We start from the raw sequence: 17,593 nt of genomic DNA on the forward strand, positions 1-17,593 counted from the left end.
GAACTGGGCAAACTGGCTCTAACCAGAATAGAAAGAGGAGTGGGAGGCCCCGGTGCACAACTGAGAAAGAGACAAGGTAGAGACACGGTAATTCCCACTCGGCTGCCCCAATACTGTAGTTCCCATTTCTTATTTTGGTATGTCACAAGACTGTATGATTGTGTCACAGAATAGATTCTCACCCAGATGCAAATGTGCTGTTCACCATTTTAGCAACTGACTGTGGAAAAGTGATCGGAAGCCTATACGATAGGCTTGATATGATAATGATTCTGTTTGTTGCTGTGTGTGCGTTTCTGTGTGTGTGCGCTTCTGTGTGTGGGCGCACCACATCCTGTTCATTTGCAGTTCAACCCGTTATTTTCTGCCAGAAGATAGTTCCGCAGAACTCTCCCTTTTATCCAATGAGATAGTGTTGTTGTACTATAAAATGAGGGGCACATCACAGAGAAATGTTAGCCATATTGTATTTAAACAATTGGTTACATAATGTCATCTAGTTAAGTGTGTTGTTGTAATTGCAGTTTTTATATTGTGTTTAGGGAAGTTTTAACTCTATGTTTGTGAGGTACAGGCCAAAGAACAGGGCATGCTTGCAAACGGAGTGAAGTAATGTTTAAATCCTTGACCTTTTATTCTCATGGAAATTGGCCTATATGGATAGGTGTAAGGGATTTCCTCGTCTTCTTCCAAAGAGGAGAGGCGAGAAGGATCAGAGGACCAACATGCGGCGTGGCAAGAGTCCATGGTTCTTTTAATAAGAAATACTACACATGAACACGACTGAAATACAAAAATAATAAACGTGGAACAAACGAAACCCAAAACAGTACCGTGTGGTGAAAAACACAGACACGGAAACAAACACCCACAAACAAACAGTGAAACCCAGGCTACCTAAGTATGATTCTCAATCAGAGACAACTAATGACACCTGCCTCTGATTGAGAACCATACTAGGCCGAACATAGAAATACCCCACCCCAATTCACGCTCTGACCATACTAAATAATGACAAAACAAAGGAAATAAAGGTCAGAACGTGACAATAGGGCTAAATTGAAATGTTTCTTAAAGAAAAATATTAAAAGTATATGCATAAGCATAGTAGAAATTTAAGGGGAACATTTTGGAGATTATGGGAAAATTATTACACCAAAGTTGAGGATACGACAGTTCACCTGACACCAGACTGACACCAGACTGAATCCAAACATTACACTGTTCGTCACATTTGTTGTTAATGAAATCTGAAAATACTCTGGATACATTCAGTAACATGATACAAAAAATATTACTGGAAAATCTGGGATAGATGCAAGTTGCAACAAAAAGAACCCCTCAACCTTCTAACGACTCTAGTGTAGCTTCTGAGCGTCATTGACCAAAAACCTTTACACGTGCGTGCCCGTTAGAGTCTCAGCTTTTCAATAGTTTGTAGCTCAAACCATTCTGACTCTACGACATTTTTGTAAAAAGAACCAGCCCCTGGCCTCTTCGGAATCCTCCATTGTCTCACAAACACCGATCTAGGTCAGCCCCCGTTAATCACACAGACAAATTGTACAACCCAGAAGTCTGTAGCTCAAACACACAACGTTTAAACAGGGTTAGAAGTCCTAAGTCACACTGGCGTAATAGTGGGACTAATATAACTTATGACATGAAAGCAGTATGCATTGTTTGGCTTGTATGATATCAAAGCGATATTTATAATAATCATCAACGTCTCATCTTTCAAAACACATTGAGTCCTCTTAATTTACACCATTTCCCTCCCCCAGACAACAAAAAATGTGCTACATTTGCCCAATTAGCGTGTTCTTCAACAAGGTACTGAGCAAAGTGTCTGAATACTTATGTAAATGTCATATATCCGTTTTTCATTTTTTACAAATTAGCAAACATTTCTTAAAACCTGTTTCTGCTTTGTCATTATGGGGTATTGTGTGTAGATTTATGAGGGGGAAAAAAGCTATTTAATCAATTTTAGAAGAAGGCTGTAACCCAAACAAAAAGTGTAAAAAGTCAAGGGGTTTAAATACATTTCGAAGGCACTGTATACTATAGTAATCACTGTAGTGTTTTTTTGTTTTGTTTTTTACATTACTGTAGTATTCACTGAAGTGTTTTTGCTGTCTGTATATACCTAAGTAATAATGCCCAAGGGGGTGTGGTATATGGAATATACATCCTGCCATGGCTAAGGGCTGTTCTTAAGCATGACACAACGTGGAATAGCCATATACCACAAACCCCCGAGGTGCCTTATTGCTATTATAAACCAACATAATTAGTAAAAATAAAAATGTAAAAATGAATGGTGTGTCAAAACTGTGGTATATGGTTTGGTATACCATGGCTGTCAGCCAATCACAGACAAACTGAAATGGTCCAACCACACAGATAGTATGGTGAAGAAGGCGCAACAGCTCCTCTTCAACCTCAGAAAGCTGAAGAAATGTGGCTTGTCACCAAAAACACAAAAACACCACAAACTTTTACATATGCATAATCGAGAGCATCCTGTCGGGCTGTATCACCGCCCGGTATGGCAACTGCTCTGCCCACAACCGTAAGGCTCTCCAGAGGGTAGTGAGGTCTGCACAACGCATCACCGGAGGCAAACTACCTGCCCTCCAGGACACCTACACCACCCGATGTCACAGAAAGGCCAAAAAGATCATCAAGGACATTCCATTCCATTGAAACATTAATAAAGTGCAGTATTTTCTCACATGTTGGTATTTTGAGTTAATCTCCATAATTATATTGTTTATATTTTTTAAAGTATTGTTTGTGCATTGCCAGCGGTGCCAGTAATTTTGGAGCCCACTATATATATACTGTACTCTATACCACCTACAGCATCCTGCCTTTGCCAGTCGGCCATCCCTCAACCATATGTACAAATTCTTATTCCTTCCTTTACACTTGTGTGTATAAGGTAGTTGTTGTGAAATTGTTAGATTACTTGTTCGATATTACTGCATGGTCAGAACTAGAAGCACAAGCATTTCACTACACTCGCATTAACATCTGCTAACCATGTGTATGTGACCAATAACATTTGATTTGATTCGATTTAAACTGCATTCAGTGCTTGATCCCTCAGTTTATAGTACACTACAAGCTCATCATTAAGCTGGAGGCCCTGGGTCTCAACCCCACCCTGTGTAAATTGGGTCCTGGACTTCCTGGTGGGCCAACCCCAGGCGGTGAAGGTAGGGAACAACATCTCCACATCGCTGATCTTCAACACTGGGGCCCCACAAAGGTGCGTGCTCAGCCCCCTCCTGTACTCGTTGTTCACCCCTGACTGTGTGGCCATGCACGCCTCCAACTCGATCATCAAGTTTGTAGACGACGGGCCTTCCGAGTGCAGTGGTCTAAGGCACTGCACCGCATCACAGTGCTAGCTGTGCCACTAGAGATTCTGGGTTCGAGTCCAGGCTCGGTCGCAGCCGGCCACGACCTGGAGACCCATGGGGCGGCACACAATTAGCCCAGCGTTGTCCGGTTTAGGGGTGGGTGGCAGGGATGTCCTTGTCCCATAGCACACTAGCTGTGTGGAGTCGCTAGTAACCTCATAATAATAATAACCTCATACTCAATGTCATCAAAACAAAGGAGATGATCGTGGACTTCAGGAAACAGTAGAGGGAGCACCCCCCTATCCACATCGATGGGACAGCAGTGGAGAAGGTGGAAAGATTTAAGATCCTCTGCATACATGTCACAGACAAACTGAAATGGTCCACCCACACAGACAGTGTGGCGAAGAAGGCACAAAGGGAACAGAGCCTTTCAAAGTCAGAAATGTGGCTTTTCACCTAAAACCCTCACAAACTTTTACAGATGCGCAATTGAGAGCATCCTGTCGTGCTGTATCACCGCCTGGTATGGCAACAGCACCACCCACAACCACAGGGCTCTCCAGGCGGTGGTGTATGCACAACGCATCACCGGGGGCAAACTATCTGCCCTCCAGGACAGCTACAGCACCCGATGTCACAGGAAGGCCAAAAAGATCATCAAGGACAAGAACCAACCGAGTCACTGCCTGTTCACCCCACTACCATCCAGAAGGTGAGGTCAGTACAGGTGCATCAAAGCTGGGACCGAGAGACTGACAAATAGCTTCATTCTCAAGGCCATCAGACTGCTAAACAGCCATCACTAAGACAGAGAGGCTGCTGCCTACAGTGGCTTGCGAAAGTATTCACCCCCTTGGCATTTTTCCTATTTTGTTGCCTTACAACCTGGAATTAAGATTCATTTTGGGGGGTTTGCATCATTTGATTTACAAAACATGCCTACCACTTTGAAGATATTTTTTATTGTGAAACAAACAATAAATAAGACAAAAAACAGAAAACTTGAGAGAGCGCACATTACTATTCACCCCTCAAAATCAATACTGTGTAGAGCCACCTTTTGCAGCAATTACAGCTGCAATGTCTCTTGGGGTATGTCTCTATAAGCTTGGCACATCTAGCCACTGGGATTTCTGCCCATTCTTCAAAGTAAGACTGCTCCAGCTCCTTCAAGTTTGTTGGGTTCCGCTGGTGTACAGCAATCTTTAAGTCGTACCACAGATTCTCAGTTGGATTGAGGTCTGGCCTTTGACTAGGCCATTCCAAGACATTTAAATGTTTCCCCTTAAACCACTCGAGTGTTGCTTTAGCAGTTTGTTCTTTTTTGGAACTAGAAGAACAAGCATATTTATATCCAAAAATCTCAGGTTACGTTTAGTAATGTGTTGCTTCCAAAACATCCAGTGATTTTGCAGAGAGCCACATCAACTTCCAGAAATACTCATAATAAACATTGATAAAAGATACATGTGTTATTCACAGAATTAAAGATAGACTTCTCCTTAATAATGCAACCGCTGTGTCAGATTTTTTTTTTAACTTTATGGAAAAAGCAAACCGTGCAATACTCTGAGTACGGCGCTCAGAGACCAAACCAGCAAAAAAATATCTGCCATGTTGGAGTCAACATTAGTCAGAAATTGCATTATAAATATTCACTTACTTTTGGTGATCTTCATCAGAATGCACTCCCAGGAATCCCAATTCCACAATAAATGTTTGATTTCTTCGATAAAGTTCATAATTTATGTCCAAATTCCTCCTTGTTGTTAGAGCTTTCAGCAAAGTAATCCATCTTCATGAGGCGCGAGCACTAGGTCCAGACAAAGTCCAAAGTTCCGTTACAGTCCGTAGAAACATGTCAAACGATGATGAATAGAATCAATCTTTAGGATGTTTTTAACATAAATCTTCAAGATCCAAAAATATCTTCAACCGGTCTGGTCCGAACCCCTCCCACTCCCCGAGGTACTGAAGGCCCCCCACCCGATGCCTCGAATCCAGGATGGAGCGAACGATGTACGCCGGGGCCCCCTCGATGTCCAAAGGGGGAGGAGGGACCTCAGATTCCTGGAGCGGACCAGCCGCGAACGAGGGGTTAATACGATAATAAGGGGGAGGAGGTAATCTGTAACATATGTCGTTCACCCTCCTCAGGACTTTAAATGGCCCCACAAACCACGGACTCAGCTTCCGGCAGGGCAGGTGGAGGGGCAGGTTAAGGGTCGAGAGTCAGACCCGGTCCCCCGGTGCGTACACAGGGGTCTCACTGTGGTGACGATCCGCCCTGGTTTTCTGAAGACACGCGGCTCGCTGGAGATGGACACGAGCGGCCTCCCATGTCTCCTCCGCGCGCCTAAACCAGTCGTCCACTGCAGGAGTATCGGTCTGACCCTGATGCCATGGTGCCAGAACCGGCTGGTACCCCAATACACACTGAAAGGGGGAGAGGTTAGCGGAGGAATGCCGAAGCGAGTTCTGTGCCATCTCGGCCCAGGGCACTAATGCTGCCCACTCCCCCGGCCGTTCCTGGTAATAGGACCGCAGAAACCTGCCCACATCCTGGTTGACTCTCTTTACCTGCCTGTTACTCTCGGGGTGAAAACCTGAGGTATGGCTGATCGAGACCCCCAGACGTTCCATGAACGCCCTCCAAACTCTGGACGTGAACTGGGGACCCCGATCCGACACTATATCCTCAGGCACCCCGTAGTGCTGGAAGACATGGGTAAAGAGGGCCTCCGCAGTCTGTAGGGCCGTAGGGAGACCAGGCAGGGGGAGGAGACGACTGGACTTAGAAAAACCATCCACAACGACCAGGATCATGGTATTTCCCTGTGAGGGAGGAAGATCTGTTAAGAAATCCACTGACATATCCACTGACAGTTTTCCAATCCTCAAGGAAACAAACAGGCACAAACAGTTGATCAACAGAGGACTCTGGATGAGTGTGGTGCAAACTCACCTGGGGTGATGCCAGAGTGCCCTGCCTGTTGCCTCGACTCCCAGAGGAACCAACAAGGCACCGACCGGCCGTGTGTCCTCTGCGGCCACAGATGGCGCACGTGATGGCTCCTCCTCGGGGGCTAACTCCATGGGCACCGGAGCAGGGTTGCTGGATAATCGAACCAACAGAGCCCCCTCTGGACGTTCACGTTGACCAGCAGGTTATCCAACCGGATGGACAAATCCCATGGAGTTAGGAGGTGACTGTGTTTTTCTGTGACAAGGCACTCACCTAACATAATCGTTTGGTTTGCTTTCACCATAAAGCCTTTCTGAAATCGGACACTGCGGTAGGATTAACAAGAAGTGTATCTTTAAAATGGTGTAACATACTTGTATGTTTGAGGAATTTTAATTATGTGATTTCTGTTGTTTTGAATTTGGCGCCCTGCACTTTCACTGGCTGTTGTCATATCAATCCCGTTAGCGGGATCTCATCCCAAAGAGGTTTTAAGAGTGGACTGTGTCAAGAAGCAGTGCGACTTGGCCGGGTTGTGTTTCGGAGGACACATGGCTCTCGACCTTTGCCTCTCCCGAGCCCGTTCGTGTGTTGCAGCAATGGGACAAGACAATTGGATATGACAAAAAGAGGGTAAAAAATAAATAACTAAATACAATTAAAAAATTGTGAATGGGTATAATTTGTATGTATAAAATGTATATTAGTCATATTTAAAATAACTAAATTGTGTAATTTTGTATACATTTATTTAAAAACATAATGGGCTGCTTCTGGTAAGATGCCGGCAAAGTCGGCTGAATTCCGATAGACAGAAACTGCGATGTACTTGAGCCGATTCTGGACCGTCATTCGTTTTGATTCCTGGCCGAGTCCTTCACCCGATTCTGGGCCGATTCAATCAGTTCTGGCCCCCCGGAGACGGCAGGCAAGCTCAGGGTCAGGACAGGCAAAACAGGTTGTAACCAGAAATAGGAACAAACACTGAGAAAGACGCTGGCCCCACTTGAAAACACGTTTTTTTCTTTGTATCATCTTTTACCAGATCTAATGTGTTATATTATCCTACATTAATTTCACAATTCCACAAACTTCAAAGTGTTTCCTTTTAAATGATATCAAGAATATGCATATCCTTGCTTCAGGTCATGAGATACAGGCAGTTAGATTTGTGTGTCATTTTAGATGAAAATTTTAAAAAGGGTCAGATCCTTAAGAGGTTTTAAATCCTACTGGACACAGACGTCATTCAAAGTCTATTCCACGTTGGTTCAACATAATTTAATTGAAATGATGTGGAAACAATATTGATTCAACCAGTGTATTGTGTCTATTGCTGTGAAATGATTAGATATTACTTGTTAGATATTTCTGCACTGTTGGAGCTAGAAACACAAGCATTTTGCTACACCCGCAATTATATCAGCAAATACGTGTATGTGACCAATACAATTTGATTTGTGTGCCCTGTGGTGTGTTTCTCATGTCTGTTATACATTTGTTAACCCAACATTGTGAATTTGTTTCACCCATCTATTTTATTTGTCATCAGTTGATCTTGTGTCTAGTACGTTGTGTGAAACTGACCACCTGACCTGCCAAGAGCAAAGGGAAAATTGTGATGGGAACTTGATTGTGAATACAAACTTTATTGCAAATGCCAGTGGGAAATGAATTTGTTTGACCCATCTGTTTTGTTTGTCACCAGTTGGTCTTGTGCCTAGTTAGGTATGTGAAACTGACCATCTAACCTGACAAGAGCAATGCCTAGTTATTTTCAGACATATTGAAAAGTAACCTTTCTTCCACCTTGTGCTCTTTCAGTCTTTTGATGAAGTCGACATATGATAGTTTTCAAATTCATAGTAACAAAATGTCCGCCATGCAGTCACAGTGTCTCACAGGTGAATTTCCTCAAAACTAACCTCTCTCCCACCCTCTCCACCTTCCCTCAGCTACAGTGAAATCGCGTAGCTGCAGCCATGCCGGAGTGTTCCACGTGGAAGGACCAGATCGCTACTCATTGACCTTGGACCTGGCCAAGAAGCTGTGTGAGAGTCTGGGAATCACCATTGCCAGCAGGGAACAGGTCATCGAGGCCCATGCCCATGGCCTAGAGACCTGCAGGTGAGGTCACACACCTGTCTTCATAACAACTGAGCCTCCGCTTAGGAACCCCAGGACGTGCCTTATCAAAGGGTAAACAACAGCTGATTCAAAGGAAAGAGATCAGCTCGATGTTTCCCTGAGACTATTGGTCCTGTTCCAATATTCACACGAGCATACCACTTAGAATCAAGCTACGTATGTATCGGACATATGTTTTTGGTATACTAGTATGGCCACTGGAAAATACTTGTCAATCCCCTCTGTAAGTGTTTAAAAAAATGTGGTAGGCTTATCACTCATTGAATGACGTTCTCTAAATCAAAAACACCCCTGCTGAAAAAAAGCATAGACCAGCATATGATGGTAACTAGTGCTGCTTTTGCTGGTAATCAGACTTGGTTGTGATTTTTTTTTTTACATTTCGGCCATACTTAGCAGCTTAAAGCTGAATTGCAGTAGACGGCACATACACGTATCTCAAAACACTTTAAAAACAAAACAAACATCATTAAAAAATATGAAGGATGTGAGTATGCAGAAGGTCTGGACTACTAAGTCCTCAGTACGTTACTTCACGCCTCCAACAGATGGAGAGACAGTCAATAGCACAAGGTTTGAGCAGAAGGAGGTGCAGGTGGTCAACAGGAGGAGCTGAGCAGTTAGATCAGGTTGTCCAGGGGCAGGCAGGTAGCTCAAAGAGTCTCCACGTCTGTCTTCTCTGTAGTGGTAGGACACTTGTAGAATGAGATGCAGTTTGTATTTTAGCTCCACATGCAGGATTCAGTCCACACATAACTTTTGAGAAATACTCTTGAGCAATGAATTCCTCACTGCCAACTTGTCACTGTATTGTAGTCCCACTCTTGGATCGAGACCGTAGAAACATCCCAATGTAGGCCAATGTACTGAAATCAAAACAGCTTGTAGCTAGCATTATTTACTTGCCAACTTTCAAAAGCTGGTTTGCAATTAAATCTTGGGAAGGATGTTTTGTTTGTTTATCCAGACTAAATCTATACTAATGTGGCTATTCAAAAACAAAAATAAAGTAAATTGATTAATAAAAAAAAACTTAAATATTTACAAAATATACAGGGGCTCTCTGCCTAGGCTGCCAATATAGTGCCATGGCAACTGTACAACCTATGCTGGTGAAGTTGATATTCTGATAACCAGTACTAGCTGGTCACCAGAAAAACCAACACCAAAGTGCCTAATTATTTAAGACAATACATTACATATCAAAAGGCCTGCAAGTCACATTTTGCTGGTTTACAAAGTGATGTTTCATTCCTATTAGTATCCAGACACAGTGGGGATATCCAACAATTGAAAGTGTTCAGTATGAATGCCAGGGTTAGGATGATGACTAATTGAGACTATCTAAACTGGACCACCATTTCAGTAACGGTGCAATCAATCAAACTAACAGATTGGATTAGTTTAGAAACAAATATGTAATTTTTATTTGTGTAGCATACAATTGATGAATCAATCAATGTACATGCAAAAACACAGATATTACATTTTAAAAAATCTAACTGCAATAGAGGATGCTGGGAAATTTGATGATGGGACGTGGTTTTACCATGCTTGTCAGACCAGCTTGACCAACTAGACCATGCTTGACCAGCATGGACCAGCTTGGTCACCAGCATACCAGCATCACCAGCATACCAGCATGAGCTGGTCACCAGCATCACCAGCTTGACTTGCTAGTCGGACAGCCTTACCAGCTAGATCATGCTAGTCACACTAGCACTGACCAGCATAGACCAACATGGACCTTTCGGTTTCGGGGGGGTTTTGCAGGGAAAACGGTAATGGTCAATAAATTGTATGATTACGGAGCCTTGTATGGTGTTCCTTATCTCAACTTAAACACTGCTCGCAGTATTGATTTATTGTGTCAATACAAATTATTGTTTAACTTAATTGACATTTAATCTCCTATTTAGATCATGTACAAGCACCCACCAAAAATAAAAAGTATTGTGCTATCTTGCTTCACCTCTACTTTAACTACGTACTTTTTTACCTATATTTGACATACATCTTGAGTATTGCTGATAATTCTGTTTTGTAAGCTACAAGCTAATGGCTAACATACTATAGCAATTGGATCTTAAATGCTATTTGCCATTTGATTCTAGATATGGTTGGATCAGCAACGGAAGCACCACCATCCTCAGACAAAAGGCTCATGTTAACTGTGCCAACAACACGACTGGAGTCTTCTTCCATCAAGTCTCTCCGGAAAAACCCTTTGATGCCTTCTGTTTCAATGCATCAGGTGAGTTTTTATTTTTTCATAGCTCATATTGACCAGGACCTGGTTTCCCAAAAGTATGTTAATGCTAAGATAATTGTTAGAACCTTTGTAGGAGCATCACTCATTCTCAGAGCTGTTTCTCAAAACTATTGTTACTTAAGTTGAACTTGAAAACATTCATTAATTACCAACTGCCTCAGACCACTTATAGAACAGTGCGTTATTAAATGCTTTTTTTGCCCTTTGTTTTATTGTCGTATAAAGCTGGTCTTCTTTTTAAACAATCTTTATTGAGAGTTGTCATTATATTGCGAGGAACTGGAGTTTTATCAGAATTTTTGTTCTGTTTTGTCCTCCGTTATTTGAGTGATTTATACACAGAAGATCTCCACGAAACATAGAATTGAGATGTTTATCGTTCTCGTGAATGCTAATAACTTCAGAACGACGTTGACTCGGCCTACAAATATAAAGATGCCAATGTTCTTTGCAATTGTTACAAACAAATAAAGGATAAAAATATGCTTCAAATTAAAACCGAGATGACGGCAATCAAAAAATATATATACATTATTGGATACATAGCACATTGGCCTACATATTTAACTCATATTAAAATCTATTTCATGTTCAACCGAGTTCTATTTTGATAATTGTAGGCTATTGTCTGTAATTCTTCAGTATATGTTTCATGATGTGGAAAAACAAATGTGAGCAATGATCTCACAAATCTGTGATTTAGTGCATTATTAAAGGTAAGCATTAGAAAAAGCATCAATATTAGCAGCCATATAGGTGATAATACTTCTCTAGGAGCTGATCTGCCGTCAGTCAGTATTGTGGAATAATACCAATGTTATGGTAAGATTTGAATGGAGAAAGCTCATCCAAGATTAGCGCTGCCTTTCTCCCGATCCTACCAGTATCGACACATGCTCCAACAACGCACTTAGTTAACGTTCTCCCTTTGTGGTGATTTGGGAAACGTATGTGTCTTCCCGAAAACCGGGCCTAGTTTTGGCACAATGATCCCTTAAAACACACATAAATCTTAATGACTCTTCCCATCCTCGCCATTCTTAGAACTTGGACTATAACATGTGCTGAAGATAATTACACATTTGTGCTTTGTTCCTCATCCCTGATCCAAACTTCTGTTTTTGACAGAGTTGGCTGACAAGAACTGTGATGCAGCCATCAACCCCGATTCAACAGGACCAGAGAGTGTTCAGGTGACAGATGCTGCAGGTCAGTCCTGTCTTTTTCACCAGTCACATCATCAAAATCATAACCTTTTCACTCTCCTCTGTATTTCATACAGTATGCCATGCCGCAGCTACACTTTGATTTATTAGGATCCCCATTAGCGACAGCTACTGTCCGACACGTATCGAAATAACGAAAAGACATTACAATTGAACATGTAGTGTGTATGCGTGTATATCAGTTACACATACTGTACATAAACACAACAAGTAGGTCACATGGGGGAGAGGCATTGTGCCATGAGCTGTTGCTTTACTTGTTTTTTGAAACCAGGTTTGCTGTTCCCTTCTGTATAATACTGTATGTTTCCTTGAATGTGTTCTGGACCTGGGGTAAGTGGCTGGTGGGGTAAGGGTGTGTATCAGTGCTGTGTATAAGTTGACTATGCAAACAATTTGGAATTTCCAAACACAGTGATCTTTCTTATAAAAACATGAAGTGACGCAGTCAGTCTTTCCTCAACTCTTAGCCAAGAGCACCTGGCATGTATAGTATTAATATTAGCCCTCTGATTACAATGAAGAGCTCGACGTGTCACTCTGTTCAGGGCCAGCTGCAGCTTAACTAGGTCTTTCTTTGCAGCACTTGACCATATGACTGGACAATAAAACAGATGAGATAAAACTAGAGCCTGCAGGACTTTGTTGAGTGTGGTGTCAAAAAAGCACAGCATCTCTTTAGTACAGACATACCTCTCCCCATCTTTACAACCATTGAACCTAAATGTTTTGACCATGACAGTTTACAATCTAAGGTAACACCAAGTCATTTAGTCTGCTCAACTTGTTCAACAGCCACACCATTCATTACCAGATTCAGCTGAGGTCTAACCCTAACTTAGGGAATGATTTGTACCAAATATAATGCTCTTAATTTTAGAGATGTTCAAGACCAGTTTATTCTGGCCACCCATTCCATAACAAACTGCAACTCTTTGTAAAGGTTGTCAGTGACTTCATTGGATGTGGTTGCATTAGCTGTGGTTGCTGATGTGTACATGGTTGAATCATCAGCATACATGGACACACATGCATTGTTTATTGCCAGTGGCAGTTCATTGGTAAAAATAGAAAAGAGTAGAGAGCCTAGAGAACTGCCCTGTGGTACACAACACTTTACATGTTTGACATTAGAGAAGCTTCCATTAAAGAAAACCCTCTGAGTTCTATTAGATAGATAACTCTGAATCCACGATATGGCAGAGGTTGAAAGCCATAACACATACATTTTCTCAACAACAGGTTATGATCAATAATATCAAAGTATGCACTGCAATCTGACTGTACAACTTCCACAATCTTCTTATTATCAATTTCTTTCAACCAATCATTAGTAATTTGTGTCAGTGCAGTACATGTCGAGTGCCCTTCTCTATAAGCATGCTGAATGTCTGCTGTTCATTTGTTTACAGAGAAATAGCATTGTAATTTTAACAGTTTGCTAAGTGCTGTCAGCAAGCCGATAGGTCTGCAGTTAGAACCAGTAAAGGCCGCTTTACCACTCTTTAGTAGCGGAATGACTTTGGCTTCCCTCCAGGTCTGAAGACAAAGACTTTCCTCGAGGCTCAGATAAAATATATGACAGATAAGAGTGGCTATAGAGTCAGCTATCATCCTCAGTAGCTTTCCATCTAAGTTGTCAATGCCAGGAGGTTTGTCATTACAGATCGATAACAATACTTTTTCCTCCTCTCCCACACTAACTTTACTAAATTTAAACTTACAATGCTTTTGTTTTTGGCATTTCTCACCTAAGTTTGCCCACTTTACCAATGAAGTAATCATTAAATTAATTGGCAACATCAACATCTGATTAGTTTGAAAATTGAGTTGAATTTGTCTTTTTGCTCACTATCTATTAGTAAGTAAGCCTTGGACAAGTAAGCATTATCTAAGCCAGAACGGCCCATTCGGGCAGGAGCCTCTGTCCTAATTCTGTAGCATATGGCAGCTTGATGTACAAGTATAGCCCCTGGACAGGGCCTACACTATCTTCCTCTGGAATTTTGGCAGAACGGATTTCCTCAGATATTCACAACTAGGATGTCTGAGAGAATGCCAAGAGTGTGCAAAGCTGTCATCAAGGCAAAAAGTGGCTACTTTGAAGAATCTAAAATATGAAATATCTTTTGATTTGTTTAACATTTTTTTGGTTAGTACATGATTCCACATGTGTTATTTCATAGTTTTGATGTCTTCACTATTATTCTGCAATGTAGAAAATAGTACAAATGAAGTAAAACCCTTGAATGAGTCGGTGTGTCCAAGCGTTTGACTGGTACTGAATATGTTTGGTCTGTTTTTCACAAAGGTGAGGCCACAGGACCTGAGGATGGAGCCCAGCCAGAGACCACCATCACCTCAGAGCCTGACACCCAGGACACCACCTCCGCCCCTGGAGAAAGGGGAGCAGAGAGCACCACTGAGGTAATGGAAGCATTGGACACAGACCAGCCTGCACCCACTGAGGCCAGCCCAGTAAAATCAACAGCATGGGTTGAGGGTTATGCTTCAGAGGGGGCAGCCACAGAAAGCCTTGGCATAGGAATGACGGTTGAGGGGAATGGGACCCAGAAAGCCAGCCCCACTGAGCACCCTGGGGTGGTGGTCACTGAGATGGAAGAAACCACTGTGTCTGGAATGTTGCCTTCTGGCTCAGATGAGGAGGGGGCCTCTTCTATGGCACCATCTGTTAAAGAGCCAGGAGAACCACAGGGCCGGGCCAGAGAGGAGGATTTACAGGAGAAGGAGGTGGAGGTAGGAGGTAAGGAATGGCTGTTTGTAACATACATAATATTACATACAGATTGCTGTTTTTTGCTTTGTCTTTCATTTTGGTATCTTGAAGAAAATGATTACAATTTATTTCAATAAAATAGGACCCTTTAAAATACAAATACATCTCAAGTAAATAATCTCATGTCAGTAAAACATAACGTTTATAAAACATGTTTGTCATAGGATGTTTGCCATAGGATTGCTGTGACAGGATGACAGCTCACCACCACAAAGCTTCCCCTGAGCCTAAAAATAATCAGTTTCAATACTCAAGTGCAGAATTTTCAAAGGGTAGAATGTCCTTAGGTACATTAATGCATTGCTTCTGGCAAAATGTTGAACCAGCAACCTTTGTCCAGTCAGTGTTATCACCTGTGAGAGAGCAGTGAGTTTGTGTGAATACCTTATGCTATTTTTAGTGCTACGTTGATATTGGTTACTGCATTGTTGGGTTTAGAGCTAGCAAGAAAGGCATTTCACTGTACTGCACGTGACATTAAAACTGAAATATTTATATACAGTAAGATGTTCTTCTTTAGACACCTGGTGACACCCCAGAGAGAGAAAAGTGGTGGGCTGTGGATAGGAAGCCTAAACTAAAGACACACTCTAAGACAATTTCAAATAGCACATTTAGCCTAATATAAATATATTTTGACGACTTTTATTCCAACAAAAAAACACCAAAGCAGACAAATCTCCACGATGAAACCTTTAATACTATGACATTAATCGATATAAGAAAAAAATATATCCTAAAAGTTGTACAAGACTTTTACAGATGTATCAACTAAATATCTTCAGTTCTACTGGACGGAACAGTTGTGTTATTAATCAATGCCATGTAAGAACTGGTCTAGCCAGAATCACTAAAACACATCACTATAATATCACTTCTCTTCTCTGTCCATACTGTACTTCCCTACTGTTTCCAAGGCGACTCAAACATTTAGTGCTTTGAAGGTGATTCATTTAATCATATGAATCTCTAAATATACTGCACGTCTGCATGTTCGTCATTCTCCTCAAAACTTCTGTCAAGATGTATTATCATGCAATCTCTAATACAGTCTTCTCAGCTGAGATGGTAAAAGTTGATATTAAAAAAGTGAAGAGCAGAACTAACACCATATTTACCTGTTGAAACTGAATGACTTTTTGACATTTAGAACTATCCCTAACATTTTCTTGGAAGTGCTGACTCTGAGAACTTAGAGAAGGATTCTTATAACAGACCACCCACACACAAGTTTGGTCTGACTCTGGAAAGTTAGAGAACTAACCTCGCCCCCTGGTGTTGGGGTGTGAAAAGGATTGTGGAATAAAACTCAGAACTCTCACTTCAATATCCACTGTTGTTTGTAGCTCACTATGTTTGGGCATTTAGTGTTATATAAGACAAATGGCAATAGTTATAAAAGCTATAACCCACATTATAGAAACATTTTCAAGTGCAAGGAATCATTTGTATTTACATAGTCAGCTCTGGTTGCTGAAATAAGAAGCTACAATCAAAATGGAAAAGCTGTGTTTTGATTACACTCAGATTCATGAAAACATATTCCATAGAGACTTGAAAGTTTGTTTTTCTGTGCGTGTCCTCTGAGGAGTTGGTTTGAAGAGGGCTCCCCCTGTTGTGACCAGATAAGGGAGAGGGGGAAAGAGAGGAGCACTGCTAAACTACTGACAGTGCAACAGAATGACTCACAACTCTTTGTCTGCACTGGCTCAAATTCTCAATGCTTTATGTGACCTCTCTCTGCATAAATGCATAAATCGTTTAATGTAAAATATTTATGGTACTGCTGTGCACCACTGAGCTATATATTCATCCTGAATAGTGAAATCCAGTTTGGGTTATAAAATAACATCTGCTGCCTCACTAGCTTTCATTATGTATCACATTATGGTTGGATTCTTATTATTGCATTTTTTTTCTGTATTTTGAGACAGTTTCTAAGTGGTAGAGAGGAAGACAGTAGGGAGGGTGGACATGGGGGTTGATCCGGTAGAGGACATAGGCCTATTTCTATGGGGAATAGCTTCCCATTCAACCAAATCATGCACTACCTTTCCACCAGAGCCCTGTGTGAGGAATAAGGTGACATTGATTTACCCTATGAGAGAGAATCTCAGATCAAAAATCACAACCTGTTCTGTGACTGGTTAAAGTTATGGGCAGTTTATTACATTTCTCTCTTTATTACACTTGGCACAATGTCACTTACTCACCAATAATTCATAAATCACGTTATAATATTCCATGAACAGATTTATGCAGGTGACCAGATTACTCAAGATTTTACTTCTGGGTTACATAGACAAATCACTTTTCAATGAAATGTTGGCATTCACTCTCAGGTTCCAACTCTGCCCCAAAGGAACAGTTCTGCATTCCTTAGTATGTTCTGTGCACTCCACAGCTAATAAATCAGCCCTGTAGTAGCAAATGATTCCTGGTCATCAAATGATTATATTCATCACATGATTCCACAAGTTGGCATCTATGTGTAAACCATGTGTGAGGCGTTAGAGATGTTTGTTTAACACTGTCTCTCCCTGTTATCCCCATAAAGCCTCCACGCAGCCCATTCCTAATGGGAAGATGGATCCAGGTATGGGAGCAGACCCTACTCCAGCTGGGCAGGAGATCAGTAGCACACCCAGTGAGTGGCCAACTACCCCTAATAACGCTACTACATGGATGGGCATGCGGGCCACCGCCCACCTTTTGAAGGCCCTCATATTGTTTTACTCCGTCGGGGTCTCAACTTCCTGTTGCGAGTTTGATTAGTAGACCACACAAGGTGCAATTTCGAAATGTGCG

General features: G+C 41.7%; 1 protein-coding gene across 1 annotated transcript in view; it reads left to right on the top strand.

Moving 5' to 3' along the window:
• The window catches only part of LOC135524275 (CD44 antigen-like), a 35,695-nt gene that overhangs the window by 15,796 nt on the left and 2,306 nt on the right, over positions 1-17,593 (top strand). The window contains exons 2-6 of the mRNA XM_064951675.1: positions 8,298-8,469; positions 10,605-10,744; positions 11,891-11,971; positions 14,300-14,752; positions 17,343-17,432. Coding sequence (XP_064807747.1) covers positions 8,298-8,469; positions 10,605-10,744; positions 11,891-11,971; positions 14,300-14,752; positions 17,343-17,432 — 936 coding nt within the window. The remainder of the gene's footprint in view (positions 1-8,297; positions 8,470-10,604; positions 10,745-11,890; positions 11,972-14,299; positions 14,753-17,342; positions 17,433-17,593) is intronic.

Source organism: Oncorhynchus masou, chromosome 31 (genome assembly GCF_036934945.1).
Source record: "Oncorhynchus masou masou isolate Uvic2021 chromosome 31, UVic_Omas_1.1, whole genome shotgun sequence".
In the NCBI taxonomy this organism is placed as follows: domain Eukaryota; kingdom Metazoa; phylum Chordata; class Actinopteri; order Salmoniformes; family Salmonidae; genus Oncorhynchus; species Oncorhynchus masou.